Genomic DNA, 20,626 nt, shown 5'->3' on the forward strand with positions numbered 1-20,626 from the left:
AACATAGAACATGGTATGCAAACAATCAATGCAAGTAGTCAAAACATGACAACAGTATTTATAGTCACAGATACCATCCCGTTCAGTGTAGAAATTGTTCAAGTTTTTCATTTAAAGGTTCTCCCACAGACAATTTAAATTTCAATAGGAAAAGAGTTAGTCCTGACATGTCGATTGAACAATGAATTCCTATTTGTGATCTGGGGACATTTGCAGAGAAACTTTCCACTTTCAGCAGATGAGTGTGAAAACAGACGTTTTGTGTCAAGCTCTGCATATTACAACATTCTGCAAAGTGAAGCTAAGTAACAAGAAAAAAAACATGTTTTTTTTGAGTGGAGGGGGACTTTGATTTAACCATATATCTCTGATTCCCAGAACCACAGACACCTTTTAAGCAAAGTAATATTTTCCTCTTTTCCACTCTTTTTAAACACGTCTTTCTTATTACCTTTTTTGCTTCCCAATTCTACTCTGCCAAGGGATGCAATGTCTATAGCTCTGAGAATGTTATAATTTCACTTTTACATTTACATTTGCAAAAATATAAGTTGTTGGAACATACGTCATATGTTTCCACATTTTTCCTCTGTATTTTTTAAAAATCATTCTAAATAGGGTACTTCTATTATGCACTTATGGACAAGGATATTATATCTCATGGTTTGTACTTGTTGTATTGTTTTTCATATCTTGTAAGTTACAATTTAAGTACTCTGAAATGACATCTGTATATTAACTGTGCTTATTTTACTCACTTTGCCTAAAAATAAAATCCTACACATCTGATACAATGTTCTCCTTGTTTGTAGTTCTCTCATGTAGCAGGAGGGGGCAGCATTAACCTTAACCCCATGTATGTCACACCAAGAAAGTGCTATTAAAACTTCTTTTTTTTCATACCTCTTTGAGGCCATTAAAATATAAAAGATGGATTTTTTCCCCATCGACCCTACATTTTATGTTTTACAGACCTCTGCAGACCTCATTTGTTCAAAACCTTTTTAAAAACATGTTAGAGACTTATTCTGTTAATGTACAAGATGAAAAAATGAAACTCAACTTCAAAAATGTCTCCAGCAGGATCTCTTATGTCAACACTGACTGTGTGATTCTTCATTTATACACAAGCACAACCTGTGTCTAAGCAACCACAACGCAATCTGATGGACTTTTTGTGCATTACATACCTCATACAAGTGGTAAAGATTGCCAAAAAAGGTTGGGTTAAATAGATATTGTTTTTGACCAGATGTCATGACATAAAGTGAGGCAAAACTGCCTGAACAAGCCCAACACGTTTTGAATAAATATTATTCTAATAAACTAAGCTGGAAAATACACTCAATCTAAAAAAAAGTGTCTTACAATGTGGATTGTTTAACTTATAAGTGTTCATACGAAGCATGAATATACAATGATAATAATGCAAAACCCATATGTATTGTACATTGCTGGTGTGACTCAAATGTTTTAGCCCCACAAACTAAAATGAGGAAGTACTTTTATACCTTAGTGGTTGCCACAGACTCCAGCTGCTTAGCAAGTCAGCTGTGACCAAAACAAAAAAAAACAAAAAAGACAACCTTAAGAAGTGAGAAAAGAAAGAAATGATACCAATGCATAAAACTTGTCTGACAACTAGCTGAGCCAGATACATGAATCTGACCTTTGTTTCATCACAAGTTGTTGTCAGAGAACTGTGAGAAAAGAAAGACTCGAAATGACAAAGGGAAATTCTGATGTATTGAAATTCAGGGTGCTTGTGAAAGGGGAAAAATGGGAAGTTGCAAAAGCCATTACTTAAAACTATTTTCACAGACATGAAAGTGCAAACCTCCAACAGATAATCATTCAGAGAGGGTAAAGGATTTATTTACAGGACATCAAGAATACAGAAATAATGAAAAACCAACATGTCAATTTAATCTAAAAACCGGTATACTGTATAGACCAATAGTACATCAGTATTGTAATTGATTTACTTAAAGAAAAACACCTACACAATGTGAAGACAGGGTAAAATGAAACAGTGTAAATACATACAGAATACGGTATTTTGTATGATCTATGCATGGCAGTACAGCTTAAAATATATATTGCGGTTGGAAAACAGGTACTGGTAAACTCACCAATATCACTTACAGTCTTTTAACTTAGCAGCTTTAGCATTGACATTTATTTCCTTCGGCATCATTGTTTTATTCAAAAATAAAATTCACTTTACCCATCCACCTAACAAACATTTTTGTTACCGGTACAATCCTCTGCATGCTGAGGTATGAAGGTGGGGACCCAACAGTCACTAGCTTCACTAAGCTTCATTTGACCAGAACCACAGAATCTTGTGACGTCCCACTGTGACTGGTTCTGCTGGGTTTGAAAGGAGATGTTAAGATGGGGCACTGGGCAGCACTATTCGTTGGCAGTAACAGACATGGGATTGTCATAGGCTGCTGCCTCCAGGTCATCCACTCGTTTCCTGCGCATCTCTGCAGGAGGTCTTGGCGGAGGATTCTGAGGAGGCTGCTTGATGCTCTCCCCAGCTTTAGGGTTTCGGACCTCCTTTCGTGGAAGAATGGGCTCCCATTGTTCACCCCGGATGGCTGCCTAGAAAGCAAGAGGATTAAAAGAAATACAAATCAATAATGAATGATGGATCCACTAATTCAAGTGGCCTGTCACCTCCAGCAGCTTTTTATTATCCTTAGTGTAAAATCAACTTAATCAACTTAACTTAATCTTGATTGTAATGTATTATTGCTTATTGTTTGATGGTGAGTAATTGAGTATGAGTGGCTCTCATCTTTTACACTCATAATAAGATAACAGTGTATCCTGGAAGGTTTTATATACTTAGTTGCCACAGCAAGGACTGCTGAATAATTCAGTCACACCCCTGATTGGTCTGATTTCTACAGAGCTATCTGTGTCAATAGAGGGACCAGTAATGAAACAATCTCTTCCTTGTTATCATTTCCTTGTTTCCATCAACTGTCTACTTCCTTCCTCAGCAAAACAACTTTATCAAAGTTAACAATATTTAACTTAACTTTTATCACTTAACTAGAGTGATAAAAGCTTACACTTACCGCAAGGTAGATGAGGCTGGCAATACCAAGGCAGACACACCCAAGTACAGTAGCAAGCATAAACCCTCCAGGGACACAGATCCTGTAAGAAAAAGACAAAGCGAGAGAGTTAAGGGCTTTGGAAGACTTCAGATTATAATGAGATGTAGTTAGTCTTTTGTTGGAGTGACTGACAATGAATGTGAAGAATGCTGTCTAGCAATGGAAAGTGGCTGATATAATGGACTTACACAGCATGTAAAAATGCTCTGACATAGTAGTTCCTCGTCAATGGCCCAAAGCTTTTTACACACACAGTGAAGCAGTACTGGCCCCTGTGTGAAAACAAGAGACAGTGGTGGCCAATAAGCTTCATTGTCTTCATTAAAAGCATATGACATCACAAAACTTGATCATATGAATTACACTTAAAAACATCACTTACGTCCTCTCCACACTTGTGCCTTTGGCCCTCTTGCCTCTTGGGTACTCAAGTAAACACACAAACACCCCGGCAGCACTGGGTATTCTGTCAAGGCTGTTTCATAGCTTCTTACAGATTTTTCTTCTACCTGTTATGTTTTCACTATAGTAAAAATATCATGATTTGCTACTTGTATTTTGGTACAAGCCTCCACTTGGTGAGATGTAGAGACAGGTTTGACTTCCCACATAATTGAGCTCAACCTGCCTGTGTTTGCAGGAAGTATTTCAACTTCTGTAGATCACATATACACAGCACAGTTTGAAATACAATAAATGTGCAAGCACTTTACTGCTGTAGCACAAAAACAAAGAGTGCCAACTTAACCAAGAGTACAATTTTTGATACCAACATCTGTATTTTAATACTTTTAGGATTTTTTTCACAACATGCTACTACATTTGTTTCAGAAATTCAACATCTATAATAGCCTACACACATACACATAGGCTACTGTATGTAATTGCTGTTCTCTGAGGAGTGACTCAGGAGACTGAATATTGAGCTCTTCCTTGACTCTTTAATTTTCACAAAGAGACAACCTCAGTGTTACTTCTTAAGATTAAACACCATCTTTCTGGTTTATATAAATCTTAAAGGATACACTGCATAAGCAGCAAACTGCCATCCTCTGAACTGTCCAGCCACCCCCACAACGCCTCCGGTGAGGAGAACTGAAACAAGGAAGCAGGGAGATACATTTTTAAGTTGTATACACATTCTCTTTATCTCTGTTAATGAGACAAGGCAATGTTAAACTTTACTTTGACTTGATTCTTCAATTCATTTATAAAACAAAAAAATCAAAACAGATTTGGCTACACTTGATTAAAATGATTTAATATTGTTGTAATAAAATCAATAAGCAGTTTGACTTTTTTTCAACAGTCTGGTGTATACAGCTTTTTAAAAACTTTAGATATTATTTCATCACAAATTACTTAATACCTTAAAAAGCTAAACTTTAGACTAGGTGTGTATACTCACTGAGTCCCGAAGCTAGAGCCTGCTCATTGGCCCACATTGCCCATTCAATTTTCCCCATGGTATTCACCTCAAAGCCTCTCTGCAGACGGCAGATACTTCACACACAGCGACTTACTGCTCTGATTGAGCCTACACGCATACAAGGAAGAAAGTAAATTTTCGAGATGTGGGTGAGGTGTTCATGTAAAGAATGAGGCCGGCCCAACCTTAGCCAATCCCCGTTTCAGTCGTCATTTCCCGAACAGTGCAGGACAATGTTATAAGAGGAGGAGTCATACAACTCGTTAATAACTTCCCGAACAGGTGAAATTATGATCAAGCAGGTGGTAAATGTCATATCTTGCTATTTGTTGTCAGTCTTCGGCACATTTTAAAATATAATGTTTATGCACAATCCTTTCTAAAGACGTCCAGTTCTCCACAGTGGTTCTAGTTTGACTGGTCTAGAAGATTTTAAAAGCATTTCTTTACTGCCAAGAGCCTGCTTACTAGACTGTATACTGTCGATATGTCGTCATACAGTACATTTGATGTCATTTATTGTTAAGTAGATCGAGCAGAACATAAAGATTGGTATTTCATTTAGCTTTCTTTGCACCTGTCCAGGAAAAGACAGAGATTTTACAGAAGCCATGTTTTAACCTAGAAATGGTCAAATACAATCAATCACCCACTGTTATGACTAGAAGTTCATCTTTCAGTTGCCAGGATCTCTTGCTCTGCAGTTCACTCTGTTAATCACCAAAGAATGTTCAATGACTCGCCAAGAAACAGGATGCAACAACAGGTATAATGACTAAAATATATTTTATTAAAATGTTACAGAATAAACCCAAAATCCTTTAGGTCTGTAGTTTGTGTCTGAAATCATGTTTTCATGAGATGACAATTACAATTGATTGCCAAAAAGACTGGTACATATCCGATAATTTAAAAACCCTTGTAAAACACAAATTCAAGCATGGGCATTTGCTCAGACAGATCAGAGAGCACGGAGTCAGCTGCAGTGGTGAACAGTTTTTATGCCTTGCTGAAGGGCACCTTGGTAGTGTTGGAGCCCTTAATTAACCACCTCAGAGTCCAGCCCATGCTCATGTCTATGACTGAACCCATTAGTCAAATACCTCTTGAACTGTATCTACCAGTAGATACTAAGACATATGAGGAGCTACTCAAGAGCATACAGAAAGAGAGTGTGATATAAACGACTGAGAGACATCTGATCATTGAAGGGAGACATATATTAACAACCTCAATCTAAAACTGTAAGAGAGTTGCCTGTTGTTGTTCTTGTTGTTGATTGTAGAAACCTTGTTACATATGTCTCACACAGATTTGTATCTGTGCTGAATTAAGATTCATTATTGCTCATTTGTCCCTTTATCGGTTGCATGGCATCACACTTTATTCTTAGGCAAGCCATCAGATCCAAGCAGATGCTGCGTGTCATCCTCCACAACACAAGGACCCGGTCCAGCCTTAAACACACAACAAGAAAGGATTGGGTGAGTGAGTATAACCGAAGAACAGACTCTGTATGTGTGTCTTTGTTAACATCTAAAATGCAAGTAGATCAAAAGCTATTTCCAATAAGATATGATCCTAAAAAAAGCAACTAAAAAACTCCAAAGCTGCAAAATAAAACATCCAAATGTCAAAGACTAGATTAGCTATCTAGTGTTAAATAAGCAAAGCAGATGATCTATAACATTTCACAGTACATGCTACAATATTCACCTGAAATGAGCAACTTAATGTTGTGTAAAACAGTGGAAATGGAAATATAACTCTAAACTTGTCTTAGACTCTTTTAGAACATTTCTGAGTCATATTGTTCTAAACTGTGCAGCCTTAAGACCAAGACAAATATATATTAAAAATAGGTAACTGTTAAAAAAACATACACACAGTGTAATTAGATATGTGTGTGTGTGTGTGTGTGTGTGTGTGTGTGTGTGTGTGTGTGTTTGTACCTTGGTACTAATGACGTAGCGAATTCCTTTTGGCATGGGCTCTAAACCAATAGCCTGTTTCAGCTCCTCAGAAAGAGTAGCATGCTTAACTGGAAGACCCTTAACAAACCTGCAGAGAAGGGAGAGACGTTCAATAACACTTCAAAGGCGCTGAGAGCAAACACACCTTAATATCCAACAGTGTCACTGAGTTTACTCAATTCATTTCATTCTGTGTTTATGTATCTAAATTGTATTTCAGATAGACGACTTAGTTTGAATGGAGGTATTATTTCACAGAGGACTTTTCACTAATGCTAAGCAAGTTGGTAACTATCAACTTACTGTCCTCCATTGTTCTCCGGGGGGAAGAAATGTTGCACCGCCTGGAAAAACTCAGGAACGTGCTGCTGTAGTGTGAAGATCACAGCATTAGGTCCTGCATCAAAGGTGTAGGCCACCTAGAGGGAAACAAACAGAGACTGTCAGAAAGTCATATAAAGAGCAACAGTTGCTCTCTTCCCCATAGACTTTGAAAACCACCCCACAAGTTTCACATCTTCATTACACCATCTCAGATATTCAGCGGCATGAAGTGAAGCAAATTTCTGACCAAAAAAAAAAAGAACACACAAATTTCACAACTTTTCATTTTACAGAGAATTATTTTAATCCATCACAGATACAAAATGATCTTTCTATTATTATTGAAGTTGGGTTATTGTTGCGCAGTAATATAGTATAATATACACAGTTTCCCAAATGGAATGATGAAAACACTGCGTTAACACAGTATAACAAGAGGACTACTATATTCTTATTTTCTGCGCTTTCTTTAAGAAAGACAGCTGGAGAATTGCTCACCCTTGTCTCCCCATAGTGTTGGTTGTACCGGTGAACCAAGTGGATGACCTGATGAGACACACTGTTGAGGTAGAAGATAGGAGGGTATGTGTCAAGGCAGGTGGCATGGAACTGGTTACTGTCCTTCATGGTTAGTTCAGCAAATGCAGTGAAGTCTCTTCTGCGCACTGCATCATTCATCTTCTCCATCCGGCCTGGGACCACAGATTCAGCCCGGTGCTACCCACACACAGAAAAGATGCATTTATAGACTTTCAGGTGAGTAACAATGAGTAAGGTTTAAACAAACGTAATCTCACATTTAACAGTGCTGTGATGTTGGTACCCTGATTCATGCATGTTTGAGGTTGAACAAAGTACCTTTAAGAGACAACTTGTCTGTACACTGGTTTGCATCCCAGAGGTGCTGCCTACATGCTTCCGCTCAGCACTGGCCTGTGACAAACAAATGCATCAAATTATGCTTGACATAACTTTCTCAAATAGTGTGTGCATTTTGTGCAAGAGTCAAAACACCTTCGCTATATGTTGCACAAGAAATTGCCATTTATAGAAGTACTTTTTTTAAGACAAGTGGCTTTCACAAAAGGGAACAGATGTGCCAACACATTATTGACTCACATCATGCTTTCATTCTTATTTTGTCACTCTCAGTCACTCACTCATACACAAAAGTACACAGACTTACCACTAGGACAAGTATTCTGAGCTCAGGCCAATGAGTTTCTGGCTCCACCTGCTGGGCAAGACTGTCCTTGCCATCGCTTTGCTGTCCCATGATCCACTGGACAAATCCTCCATACATACTCCGACATGCGCTGCCCGAGCCTTGCCGGGCAATCACAGACAGTTCACCTTCTACACCAAACACCCGAGCCAGCGTGTAAACTGCAAGACAGCGACAAAAGAGAGAGTAAGAGCAGAGAAGACGAGAATAAAAGGCACGTGTCAAATGTCTTTGGACTAAATTCTTCATCTTCACTCAAAGAAAAGCCTTATTATAGTTTCATGATGAAAATATTTAGTATTTTACAAATCGAAATCTCACTACAAAATTAATATGAATCTTAATTCTTCTACACTTTAGTTACACATCAGGCAACATAACAGACTTCAAGCATATTTTAAAGCAACTATTGAGCAGTGAAATCTTAATAATACACATACACCCACACCCACACACACACACACACACACTCACCTAGACAAGCAAATCCAGCAGCAGAGGAAGCCAGTCCAGCAGCAGTGGGGAAATTGTTAACGGAGCAGATGTGGACTTTGTGGGACAAACCAGTCGAATCCAAACCGGGGTCCACATTGTTACGTCTCTTCCTTGCTAGTCGTCGAACTAGAAAGAAGACAGAACAATTACAATGAGGAGTCCTGCACTCCCTGTAATTCCTGTGCTTTTTGTTCTCTAGAGGCTTGTTATGGGGAACAGTTAAAGAGAAAAGACTTACTCTCTCTCAGGCAGGACTGCAGTCTGGGATGGCTGATATCCTCTTCTTTGCCATTGAGCCATATTCGATCTTCCTGAAATGATCTGCTGGTTGCCACTGATGTTGTTGTTTTCAGCTTAACAAGAGAAGAGATATATAAATACCACAGTATTTTGGGAATTTTGCCTTTATTTGATAGTGGAAAGAGAGAGAGAGTATGAGTAGAGAAGAGCATGAGTAGAGAAGAGTATGGCGTACAACAAAGGTCCACAGCCAGAATTGAACCACTATAATAGACTGGGCTGTAATTTCAGAATCATGTGACCCTGTAGGCATTTTTGAGGAAAAGTGGGCAACCAGCATTTTTTGAAAGTTCAAGGTGTCCCAAACCAGACTCCACTGGTTGCCCTTCAAATAAGGCCCCTGGTTTTCTATATTTCCTCCTCCAAGTAAATTGGATGTTAGACGCTGTTGCCTATCCTGGTTTAGGCTCATAGTTAGGGCACTTCCCAATGTTCAATAATATTGTGTTTGGTATCATTTTAAAAGGGCATTTGTAGCTTTCATTCAAATCCAATTATGAACCTTTCTGACATACATGGAGCTATACTAAACTATAAGCTGTAGGATTCATCCTTATTGACCAGTTTTGCCAGAGTGGGTTCATAATGCATGAAAGAGGATAAGTGAATGGAAGTATTTCAAGACTAAAACTACCAGTCAACACAAGCATGGCAGGAAAACATTTGTTGTCACCAAATTAATCTCATTTACAGTTTTACTTACAGTTGCTGCTGTGGACACAAGCAGTACATAACACTGAGGAAGCTACCTGGCTATACACCTTTTACACATACACTATCAATGTTCTCATGAATATATTCACCTGGTCTTGATGCAACGTGACGCTCAATGATGAGTTAATGGGAAGAATTAATTCTTCATTTCTCTTCCCCCCTGAAAAACAACACATAAATGTATATACAATAAAGAAGTTCAGTTTGCGTCCTAACGCTACAGCTACTCACGTTACACTGGATTAAAATAAACTGATGCGATATACTCACAGTACTTAATGACGGCTATATTCACAGGAGCGGTGCATGTCACTATGTTTAGCTTCTCCATACTGTTCTCAGGCATGGCTGCATATAGAAACCGATGTTTATAGTGAGCTGGTGACAGAGACAGAACTCTTCTCGTGTTTAGCAGGTACAGTGTGTAGCTGAGACCACTCAACCTTGATGTGACGTTGTAGAGTTTCTTCGAGGTCTATCCTGGTTGGCTGGCGTTGAACATGTGACTAACCCCGCCACCAATCAGCACCGTGCCGTTCTGAGTAAACAGTTGTGACAGCCAATGAGAAATCATCTGACCACGGTCGTGCGAAAATGAGGCAATGGTAGCAGACCATCCCACAGACATATATATACGTCTATGGACCATCCCACAGAGAGACTGATATCTGTGGGTCTATAAAATCCATACAACTGCCTAGAATATATAGAGATTGTGAAGAAAAATATCTAAAAGACTGTAAATTATATCTAAAGTTGCAGTTAGATAGATGTAAACATTTTTTTCACAAGTTTTCCGCTTCAATACAAAAATAATAAAACACACATCCATAATACAACAATAATAATGAGAAAATAGAAAGGAAAGAAAAAAATAAGTAAAAAACAAAAAGAAAAAAATATGATAATTGAGCTATATACAGGGAATCAGAAAGAGTGGAGTTACAGTATACAACATATAAAACAAAAATATATATAATGGATAAGCAAAAGGAAATATGTTACAAATCAAATAGTCATTGGGTTGAAAAGAGATATAAAGCTGGTTCACAAGTAAAAGAAATGCTTGATTTCCTATCTTTTTCTTCATATCAATTCATTGTGAGTTACATCTGGTTATGTTCTAAATATTGTAGGAAGTCTTTCCACATTTGATCAAATAAGTGAGATTTTCCTTTTATAGCAAAAGTCAATTTCTCTAGGGCTAAGCTGTGAGAAAGTTTCGCCAGCCACTGTGTCATTGAAAGCTTTTCCGTGTTTTTCCCAAAAATGGCTATGGTATATTTGGCATGAAGAAGAAATAGGATAATCAAGTCTGCATATTGTTAATTTGGAAATATGTATCAATTTGGGAGCTAAGAAAACTCATAAAGTCTGTATTATGTAACCAATTTAGATGTTAACATTTAAATATAAAATGAATTAGGCTATGCTATTCTAAAGCACTCATGCACTGTACTTCAGTATTTCCATTTTCATCCTTAAGACTTTTTCATCACTACATTTTACAGGCAACCTACTTTTTAATCCATTATTTGGCGAGTACACTAGTTACAACACATACACTGACCTAATTAAATATACATTGCCATACATTTAAGTACCAAATTACAATGAACTTTGCTACTACTTATACTTTCTGTACGTGTTGCACAAAATACTTGGTCTTTTTTTTTTTTAAATGTTTAATGCATGGCTGTTACTTGTCATGGAGCATTTTACTACAATGCAGGATCTAAAAACTTCCACTGCTGACAACACAACTGTTAAGTCATTGGGAAACTCCTTTTCTTGAAGACTGAAGAAGTGGATGTCTCCTCTCTTTTAGTTGGCAATGAGAACACAAATACTCAAAGCAATGATAAAATTTAAGATATAAATATTACTACAAATGTCATTTACTTAGCGTTTACAAAAATGAATGCCAAAGGAGCAGTATATACATTTTAGAAAAAGCATTTAATTTGGTAAATCAGACTTGAATTTTTAATGTTATTTGCGTGTTTGGGTACAAAAAATAAAACAATGTTTCTCCTTTATGCCTTTTATTTGAAAAGAAGTTGGATACATTTGGCAATCCGTTAACTCTTATTTGTGAAATGAAATCCAGAACTTGAAATTCTAGATTGTAAAAAACAAACTAAACAAAACAAAAAACAAACCCATACAGATACAGTCAACTTTTTGTTAGGAGGTAAGAATCATGTGTTTATGATACAGCAATGATTTTTCATTGACCATTCTTACAACCGTGATAAATCTGAGCCTTGGAATATCGTCTCTGTGAAGAATCTAAATAGAAAACTTTTTAAGAGGGTTAAACACAAATTCTTATAACTGAACTGGGGAAAAAAGGTATACTTGAAGTTTTATATGCTAGCCTTTTTTTAAATGTAAACTTTCAAGATTCACGTCAGCAAAAAGAACATCCAAGTGCAACATCCGAAGTTAGTGGCCCTGGAGAAAAATGTACTGTATAGTATTCACACAGCAGTCTAGATAAAATGCAGCAGCAGCACTTTTGTTTTGCATTTTGTCTAGTATTTTGTGTTTGAAAAACAGAAGTCAACAATTATGAAAATAAAGAAAAAAAGAGTAACTGAGAAGGACCAGGGGAGGCAAATAGTGCCATGGATGGGGTGTCAGGAGTACAACACAAGCAGTGCAACTTTTTAGCACCTGCTTGAAAAAAGCAAGTTGCTTATTAGACACTGTGTATTTTACCCCCCCAATCCCTTTTGCAATCATATCAACTTCACACGCACTTCCTTGTTCCTCCCTCTTGGTTTGTAGTTTCCAGAGACACACAGAGGATAGTGTGGCATCCAAGGATTCAGCTAACAGGAACAGGCTACTCAAAGATGCTAATAAGAGTCCCAGTGAAGCAGATCCCCTCCCAACTTCTTGGCTCATTCCAGGGCTCCAGTTGAAAGTTAGTAATCATCATCATCATCATCTGAGTCCATCACCTTCCTTCTGTTGAACTGAAAAGGACACAACATTAAAAGAAATGTAAGGTAGACAAGTGGTTGATGATGAATAAAAAAAAAAGGTGATATTTCAGTGGAACTTACCTTGACAGTTGTCTTTTTGTCTGTTTGTTGACTGACTTTTTCTAGGATCTCGATCAAGCCGGACTCTGAAATCTGACCGGAGAGAAAACATATTTGTTGCACTGCTGCAATGTGGAAGAGAATCAACAACATATTTCAAGCATCAGAGGTCATTTTCTTACCTTTCCTCCTAACTTTCCAAAACGAGCCATTTGAATGAGATAGTTCTCAACTGCATTGGCCTTCTCTGGCTTCACCAAAGCAAGATTGTTCACTGCAAAGAGAAAATCATTTTACCACTGTGTGTTTACGGTTGATTAGCAGTAATAAGTATGTAGTGTATTACCAACCAACTATCACACAATATAGTTTAAATAACAATTTTCTCAAAACTCAGAAGGTAGAGTCTTAAAAGCAATTAGTAAATCATGTATAATGCTGTCATTTGTGTAACTGAAACCGACAATAAGTTACAAATGTTGCTATGAATATTTACTACATTATTCATAAGTGGCTTTATGCATTAATAATAATATTTTTAAAAAGCTTTTAGAGTCTTTGTTATGCAATTATTTAACATAATCTGGAATATGATTTCATTTTTGTACAGCATTTTGAATGATTAAATCTATTCATATTATTCTATACATTTCAGCTACACAATGAATTTGAGAACACACTTACATCTGGCACGGGCAGACTGGTCTAGAACTTGGGCCAGTATGGAGTTTCTCATGTCTGTCTCTCTGTGAATAAAAAGTACCACAACATCATTACCACAGCAGCACTACCTGGTGCTTGGATCAATGAAGATTTGCACTTCACTTCAGCTGGGTGGCAAGTAAGACATGGAAACTTGGGGTCTTGAGGAGCTGTAGCATTTGTACGCTGACAAATTGCCTAAACTGTACACACACTGCCACACTCAAAGCTATAATGTTACTGCTATAACTTCACACTCACTGTCATGCACACACTCTCTCTCTCGACTGCTCGGTAAGCACACAATCAACATACGGAGCTATTCCTTAAAGGAACTATGTTACCTGGATAACACATTTTAGTTTAAAAAACATCTTAAAAACACTTAAAAAAAAACCCTTCCCAATGCTCAGGCCTCGCAGGTCACCAAGTTTGCAATACATTTGCAGAGACCCTGGATTTAGCCCTGGGTTTCCAAATGGCTTGTGTAACAGTAGTTTGCTTGCAATATTTTGCAGATAATTCATTAAATATATTTAATTAAAAAAATATGAATTGAGGTAATAAAAAAAGAAAAGTAAAAAAACAAATCTGCTGATCATACAGCATTTTTTCCATAAAAATCTTTCATCCAAAACATATTGCATATAACTAAGATTTCATCTCTATACTCGTGTGCATGTAAATGATTTATGAAGTACATCTTACCTTTGTTTGGCCTCTTCTCCTTGCTGATTATTTGAGGAATCCTGAAAGAATATAAAAGAAGGTAGGACAATCACATTAGTCTTATATGTTGTATATTATAAATATATTAGAAAATAATCCACTAATCAAAGCAATCTCTGTGTAGTGTTTTCATAGAAATTTGGAACAATCCCTGCAAACTTTTTTTTTTTTTTTTACAATTATGCATCCTATTCTAATTTAAGTAGGAATCAGAGCCTTTCTGATATATCAGTCAGCTGATATTATCAGCCTGAAATTGGTCTCAGATATATCAGCATCAGTATATGTTGTCAGGCCCTAGTAGAAATGTCTAGTTTGGTCCAAGAACTGAAAGGTGAGGGAGGACAGAAATCATGTGCCCCAGGCACTAAAGCCCCATCAAATCTGGATTTAGAGACTGACACTTGGGGATGACATTTGGAAACAATATATCAGCCAATATTAGTTCTGTAACATATTATGTTCATAACATGAGGAAACATTTCTGAAAATCAATTCAATTTCATTTTAAAACTGCTGCTTATATGTAACAAGATATGCAACCCCAGTTCAAAGATAAACTTGTCATTTCTCCCATAACATATATTTGTTAGTTGTAAGTTAATGTTTGTGCAAATACCAATATATCTGTGATATGCTAACATTTGCCAAAATGCTGGCTCAGTACATTCATCTATCAGGCTCTCAAAAGATGACAACATACAGAAAGGCAATATTACTGTTAGAGACTTGACACATAGAGCATGTATTTACAGAAATGGTTGTCAAAGTCCTCATCAAGGCCTTTGGGGGCCAAAGTGGCCAGTATATGTATCCAGAACAGCTCATGTTTTAGGAGAGTAGATTTAGTGTTTGCTTTGCAATCTCAATCCACACTTATCTGAAATTGGAGGTGTTGTGTTTTGTCTTGGAAAAATGTACAGCCACAGGACTAGATATTAAATTATTTCTGGTAACACTACAGTGTTTAGTGAGTTGGGTTTATAGAGGTCTGGTGGTCTTACCATTATGTGCCAGTCCACATGAGCATGTATATGACATTAGCAGCAGAACATGAAATAACACCTTTGATATTGTAATTTCTTTCTATGTGTGGGTGGTTACACTGAACTAAGAAAATGCTCTGTATGCAAGCTACAGTCTTGGCCTCTCCTTTAAATAGGTGTGCAGTTCTCTCTGCTCAGCTCTACATAGTTTAGGCTCAGTAACAAACCAACATACTGTGTATTCAGTTAGGTAAAGTCTAGGGGCACTGGTTGGAACCTGTTTTTAAAAAAAGTAAGGTCTTACCATTTTATGCATTAAAGAATCACCATTTTTCACATTTGTCTTAAGACAACAAACAGATGTCCATATGAACACTGAAGGAAGTTTTCTTCACTGTAATCATTCTTTCTGTTCATACTGGCTATTAAGAAGATTCATTTCATATGCACTTTCAATATAAGTAATGGGGGACTAAATCTATAGTGTGTCCACATATTTTGTGCAAAAATGCATTTAAGAGTTGATGTGAAGCTTATATTAGGCTTCAGCAGTCTGTGTTAGTCATATCATGTGGATATCTGCCACATTTACAGATTTTTAGCATCAACTTTTGAACGATATTTACTTTATTTGACTAATTTGGACAGCATAAGCTTCATATTAGCGTCAGTTAACCTTTAAATATATTTTGCACCAGAAGGAGGCTTGTAGATGTTGGTCTCCACCTCTACATTATGAAGGGATCTTCTAATGGTCAGTAAGAACAGGAGGAATGACATGTGTCACTGTAAATGTCGCCACTCAGAATTAAAATATATCTATTACAATCATACAACAAAGTAGTAGTAGTACCTTTGTCTAATTGGTCAGCTTAATATTTAAACCCTTGATTTCTACAGAGAAACACAATACACCCCAACTTAGCACACCCTTTTCACTATTTATTTGTGACTATTGCCAAATACACTTTAATAGCTTTATTTTTCTTGGATGTAGAATAACATTGTAGCTAGTATAGTTTGGGTCCGCTAACGTCAGAGGGGTGTGCGCTGTCCTTTCGACAAAGCTAATGCTGGTTACCCCACTTATTTATCTAACTGCTGAGTTAGCTTTATTAGCTTATTACAGTCAGTTTACATTGAGCATGACTCTCACATGTGAGCTATGTATATCCTCATGGTGACAGCTAAATTAGTTTGAGAGGTAGTGGCTGGTTTAGCTACACTAGCTAGCGACATGTCCGTGTAGCAGCATCTCCTTATAAGGTGAACAAAACACGCTTTCCTGCTCATGTTTTGTCCTTACCCCGTGCTTTGCCTGTAGCTCCGCCATCCTCTGCCGCCTAATCGCCTCTAATTCGTCGTCTGCCATTGTTTCTAACAATAATGTAGACCTAAAAAACTGAAACTGGATGAGACAGCGTTACTGTGCGCACTCTAAACTCTCATCAGGCCCTATCACTGACTGTAAGGGCCCTGCCTCGCTCAGGGGAGAATGATCAACACAGATAACCACATCATCAGGCTGAAGCTATTGAGCACAGAGTCAGGATCATATGGAACTGAAGGAAAATGAACTGAGGAGCCCAAATCAGGGTTATTATAGTTTTGACATTTTCATTAGTTTTATTTATTTATTTATTTATGTTTAAGTTTAGCTTAGTTGGTTTAACAAGTGATTAAGTAGTTTTATTTTTATTCTGAGTTTTAATTTAGTTTTTAAGGTATTAAGAGGAAAGCCTTGATTGGTAGAAGCTGAAAAGGATGAAAGAATGCATGCTACCAAATATGGTTTACCAAGTCATTGTTTATTAAAGGCACCATATCGTGCAAAGAGTTTGTGTGTCTTTTGGTCATTTGATTTTTATCAGAATAGGCCATATCTAAGCCATATACAACAACAACAGCAACAACAACAACCAAACCTGTCCAATTGTCCCCCATGCATCCCGTTGCAAATGCAGTGTACGGTGTATTATTATAATACCTTACTCTTGTTCTGTTTTTTTTATTCTTCTATGTTGTTTGTGGTAGCAAAGTTCCATTACCCATACCTGACTAATAAACAGATTCTGAAGTCTTTCAATAAAAAAATTACTGAAGTAAAATATAGACTTAAGTATTGCAGGAAAATATGGCATAGGCCTACTTAAAAGTAAAAGTACTCATTATGCAAAACTCATTTTGGTGTTATGTTTATCCTATACATATATTATTGAAATGTTAATATTGATGTAAGCAGCATTTGAATGTTGTCAAAACTAGATTTGAAAACTTATATTGTTGTTAGTCTAATATGCATATTTTATCAAAAGGTCTTATATTTTTACATAGCCTAAAATTACTGATCTAAATAAAGCTGTGAATTAAATTACAATCGAGTAAAAAGTGAAACATTTCCCTCTGAAATATCATGAGGTGAACATAAAATGGACACATTACACTCCAGTAAGGTCTGAGTATTTCAAAGTTGCACAAATACAGCACTAACGTAAATGTACTTAGCCTAGTTATAGTCCACCATTGAAGATGCGTGAGAAGCATTGACTAACATCTGTGTAATCACTTTCTGGAACAAAATGCTACTATGCTGGGTTAGGGTTAGGCTTCCCTTGCACTTATCTTGTATTGCCTGAGTCTGTATGTTTCCTTACTGTATGTTGGCTTTCTTTGAGTGAAGGTAATATTCAATTTCCCCTCTAAGGGATTAATAAAGTACTTCTTATCTTATCTTATCTTATCTTATCTTATCTTTCTTATCTAATACAGGAAGTATCAGGGGAAAAATATTAGTGGATTGATTCAGACAGTTTACAAAAAGAAAAGACATTTGACAGTGAACATGTAGCATATTTATTCAGATATTACACATCTTAAACTGTTTGCAAGAGATGTTAAATGTAATAGCCTAAGTGTAAAATAAGTAATATGGTCTGTTTCATTTCAAAGATGATGTTGAATGTATTTAAATGGAGTATAATGTCTTTCAGGAATGTGACAGTTGAACTGGTGCTGGAGATGGAGATGAATGTTCCTGGGGAAGTGGCCTATTAATGAGGTTCATCATGCTTGACCTCTAGCTTCCTCTGTATGTACTGTAAGAGAAACGACTCAGGAGCAGAGGGACATGGTACTTTTGGCTAGGGTCATTTATAGTGAAGACAATCTGAAACAAAACAAAAAACAACATAAAATAGATCAGCAATTTCATGTAAGACTGATGAATATTATTAAAAGCATCATAGACTGAAAGGCAGACTGAAGAATCTGATTAACGATGACAGCTGAGGATGAATTTATGAACAATTTCTCACCTCAACATAGGGGTAAAAGCTGGCCTGCCCCAAACTCTCCCAGTACTGCGCAGTGTCAAAATGCATTTTATACACACCAGGTGTAAATGTTTGTTTTGTGATTAGTCCTGGGCAACGGCCATCATCATTAGTGGTCCTGTTGAGACAGAATATGGTGAAGATGAACGAACATATTGCAGTAGTAATGTTTGAGATGTATATGTGATTATACATGGTGGTCACTTGCTATTATTCATGTGACTGTATTTTCAGGTTTTTACCCTGTGAAAATCGAACTCCAGGCCTTAGTTGAGGGGTCCTGTCGGTAGAGGTTGAGGGTCATGTTTGATCCAGGGATACCCATTGCAGTGTTCAGCACATGGGTGGTCAGAGGACTCGGTGAGCTGGCCATTGATGCGACCTACAAGACAAGACTTTTTTGAATCAGCTTAAATTTGAAGCTATCATATTAGACCATGATATTAATAATTGTACACCTACTTTTTAACAATAACTTTATGTATGTTTTGATTTCAGCGTCCTTCATCATTTAAAAAGGAAACCTTTAAATCCAGAGATGAGAAAAATATGTAACACACTTTTTGTTCCTTTGTAGTAGGCCCTAAGTGTTATTTCCTAATTTCTATAAAAATATAGAAAATGGCTGTTTTAACCTTAAAAAATTAGCCAATTTCAAATGGGAAAACAACAAGCATGTAAGTGAAAATATGTCCATTTTCCCATCAAAAATCAGCAAATTACCAAATATCACTTTGCTAAAACCAAAATGAAATACTGAGGATAAATGAATAACCTCTAATAGCTACAGTACAAGGTGGTGTCTAATACTTTGTCTTTAAAGAAGCCACGACTCTAAAATGGTTGTAAACAGCAACTCTGGATATAGAATTTTACATTTCTATGTCCAAATTTGAACAATTATTAAGTCCAATGATTTGTTATTTCAGTGACTAAACTATTGCTTGCTCCTTTTGAAGCTTCTTACCTCTCACAAAACATCTCCTTAGCCACAGATTTCATGTAGATGCTACAAAATACAGTATGCAGTACTATACAATATACTGAATATATGATAAAATATGACTTTACAGTTATCCTGTCCAATCAAAATCTCTTGAAATCTCTATTTTCAAGGTTTTCTGCTTACCTTATTTTCGGCCACAAGATGACCCTTGAGTTGCTGCAGCCTGTATGCACTCATATGTGCTGATGAATAAAGTACTGGGTCAGCAGTCCTGACCGAAAATTGTAATTACAAGGTTTAATTCACAGCATCAGCTTTTCGTCACATAACCCTCATGCAGTTCTACACACTGTTCTATTCAGTGTGACACTCAGTACACATGATGTGCTTATCATTTTGTCAACAGGAGACCAGTTGTGCAAGAGCTTCTTTTGTCACACTTTGCTTTCAGCACTTTGAACTTAGTGGAAATGGGTGATCAAACTAGACTGCTCTGTGGCTGAGGCACATGCAGATTAGCACAGTTAGTGGATTTTTTTTAAGTATTTTTTATTTAAGGATATTATTTGACTGCTGGCCCTGTACAACTTCCTGCTTGAATTCCATAAATGTGTGCTCATGTGCTTATTCATTGTGGTACATTTTCCCCACAGTGTGTTATTCTAATCAAATTCTAAATTCTAAATGCTAAATATAACGTTTTCAATATGGAGGGTCTCTTTTGGGGTGACAACCTTGACAACAAGCATGACTATAAAAAGGTTCAATCATGGTGATCATGCTGACTTTTGATCCAAAGACAACAATATACTCCAAATAGTCTAATACACATTGCTGATTATATTATAATGCACATTTATAAAAAAACTTTGTCATGCCAGAAGATGATCTGGCTCATGTATTTTTCTACCCTTTATTTCTGATGAGAACTTCCTAATCAAGCATTTTAAAATCACATGTTTGGATTGTTTTTTGTCATGTCTTTATCAGTCACATTGTAACTGAAAAGAATAAAATCTTAAATTGAGACTGTAGTAGTAGGTTATAGTTTTTCATCTTACAATAGAATATATAAATCATTGGTGTCAGTAATTAACATGAATTATTCCAAACTAAATTACCTGATGTGATTTGACATAGTTTCTGTTACTATCAAATGTCTTTCCAGTTTGTTAATTACTCTAAAACTTTATATGATATCCATGTCTCACTTTTTACTCAATAATAATCCATAACCATCTTAAATTCTGCTCAAAATCACATTTTATGCTACACCAAAATATT

General features: G+C 36.6%; 4 protein-coding genes across 4 annotated transcripts; all 4 read right to left on the reverse strand.

The window, feature by feature from the left end:
- Positions 1 to 1,853: 1,853 nt before the first annotated feature.
- Positions 1,854 to 4,684, reverse strand: LOC128357565 (cytochrome b-245 light chain). The gene is made up of 6 exons (XM_053317931.1): positions 4,543 to 4,684; positions 4,160 to 4,229; positions 3,517 to 3,591; positions 3,323 to 3,406; positions 3,093 to 3,174; positions 1,854 to 2,610 (listed from the first exon to the last, which is right to left on the reverse strand). Exons 1-6 carry the CDS (start codon positions 4,598 to 4,600, stop codon positions 2,416 to 2,418), a joined length of 564 nt encoding a protein of 187 aa, XP_053173906.1. The 5' UTR covers positions 4,601 to 4,684; the 3' UTR covers positions 1,854 to 2,415.
- A 646-nt stretch (positions 4,685 to 5,330) lies between these two features.
- mvda (mevalonate (diphospho) decarboxylase a) lies at positions 5,331 to 10,011 on the reverse strand. The gene is made up of 10 exons (XM_053318080.1): positions 9,865 to 10,011; positions 9,684 to 9,754; positions 8,819 to 8,933; positions 8,560 to 8,706; positions 8,047 to 8,246; positions 7,719 to 7,793; positions 7,359 to 7,577; positions 6,840 to 6,955; positions 6,516 to 6,624; positions 5,331 to 6,020 (listed from the first exon to the last, which is right to left on the reverse strand). Exons 1-10 carry the CDS (start codon positions 9,938 to 9,940, stop codon positions 5,940 to 5,942), a joined length of 1,209 nt encoding a protein of 402 aa, XP_053174055.1. The 5' UTR covers positions 9,941 to 10,011; the 3' UTR covers positions 5,331 to 5,939.
- Positions 10,012 to 11,986: 1,975 nt separating this feature from the next.
- Positions 11,987 to 16,540, reverse strand: pdcd5 (programmed cell death 5). Its single transcript, XM_053316299.1, has 6 exons — positions 16,371 to 16,540; positions 14,058 to 14,098; positions 13,332 to 13,393; positions 12,830 to 12,921; positions 12,669 to 12,740; positions 11,987 to 12,578 (listed from the first exon to the last, which is right to left on the reverse strand). Exons 1-6 carry the CDS (start codon positions 16,434 to 16,436, stop codon positions 12,528 to 12,530), a joined length of 384 nt encoding a protein of 127 aa, XP_053172274.1. The 5' UTR covers positions 16,437 to 16,540; the 3' UTR covers positions 11,987 to 12,527.
- Positions 16,541 to 17,894: 1,354 nt separating this feature from the next.
- Positions 17,895 to 19,698, reverse strand: LOC128358325 (5-hydroxyisourate hydrolase-like). The gene is made up of 4 exons (XM_053318565.1): positions 19,526 to 19,698; positions 18,639 to 18,778; positions 18,379 to 18,514; positions 17,895 to 18,230 (listed from the first exon to the last, which is right to left on the reverse strand). Exons 1-4 carry the CDS (start codon positions 19,577 to 19,579, stop codon positions 18,141 to 18,143), a joined length of 420 nt encoding a protein of 139 aa, XP_053174540.1. The 5' UTR covers positions 19,580 to 19,698; the 3' UTR covers positions 17,895 to 18,140.
- Positions 19,699 to 20,626: the final 928 nt, after the last annotated feature.

Source organism: Scomber japonicus, chromosome 1, assembly GCF_027409825.1.
Source record: "Scomber japonicus isolate fScoJap1 chromosome 1, fScoJap1.pri, whole genome shotgun sequence".
NCBI lineage: Eukaryota > Metazoa > Chordata > Actinopteri > Scombriformes > Scombridae > Scomber > Scomber japonicus.

Coding starts and splice junctions, on each gene's coding strand:
- LOC128357565 (XM_053317931.1), bottom strand. CDS start 4,600: ATGGGGAAAATTGAATGGGCAATGTGGGCCAATGAGCAGGCTCTAGCT. Junction 4,230..4,542: donor GGCTCTAGCTTCGGGACTCA/GTGAGTATACAC, acceptor TCCTTGTTTCAG/TTCTCCTCACCGGAGGCGTT. Junction 3,592..4,159: donor CAGTTTGCTGCTTATGCAGT/GTATCCTTTAAG, acceptor CAGAATACCCAG/TGCTGCCGGGGTGTTTGTGT.
- mvda (XM_053318080.1), bottom strand. CDS start 9,940: ATGCCTGAGAACAGTATGGAGAAGCTAAACATAGTGACATGCACCGCT. Junction 8,707..8,818: donor GCAGTCCTGCCTGAGAGAGA/GTAAGTCTTTTC, acceptor TCTTCTTTCTAG/TTCGACGACTAGCAAGGAAG. Junction 7,578..7,718: donor AGACAAGTTGTCTCTTAAAG/GTACTTTGTTCA, acceptor GTGTGTGGGTAG/CACCGGGCTGAATCTGTGGT.
- pdcd5 (XM_053316299.1), bottom strand. CDS start 16,436: ATGGCAGACGACGAATTAGAGGCGATTAGGCGGCAGAGGATGGCGGAG. Junction 14,099..16,370: donor AGCTACAGGCAAAGCACGGG/GTAAGGACAAAA, acceptor ATATTCTTTCAG/GATTCCTCAAATAATCAGCA. Junction 12,922..13,331: donor CCAGTCTGCCCGTGCCAGAT/GTAAGTGTGTTC, acceptor TTCTCTTTGCAG/TGAACAATCTTGCTTTGGTG.
- LOC128358325 (XM_053318565.1), bottom strand. CDS start 19,579: ATGAGTGCATACAGGCTGCAGCAACTCAAGGGTCATCTTGTGGCCGAA. Junction 18,779..19,525: donor ATCTTGTGGCCGAAAATAAG/GTAAGCAGAAAA, acceptor CTTGTCTTGTAG/GTCGCATCAATGGCCAGCTC. Junction 18,231..18,378: donor GCTTTTACCCCTATGTTGAG/GTGAGAAATTGT, acceptor GTTTTGTTTCAG/ATTGTCTTCACTATAAATGA.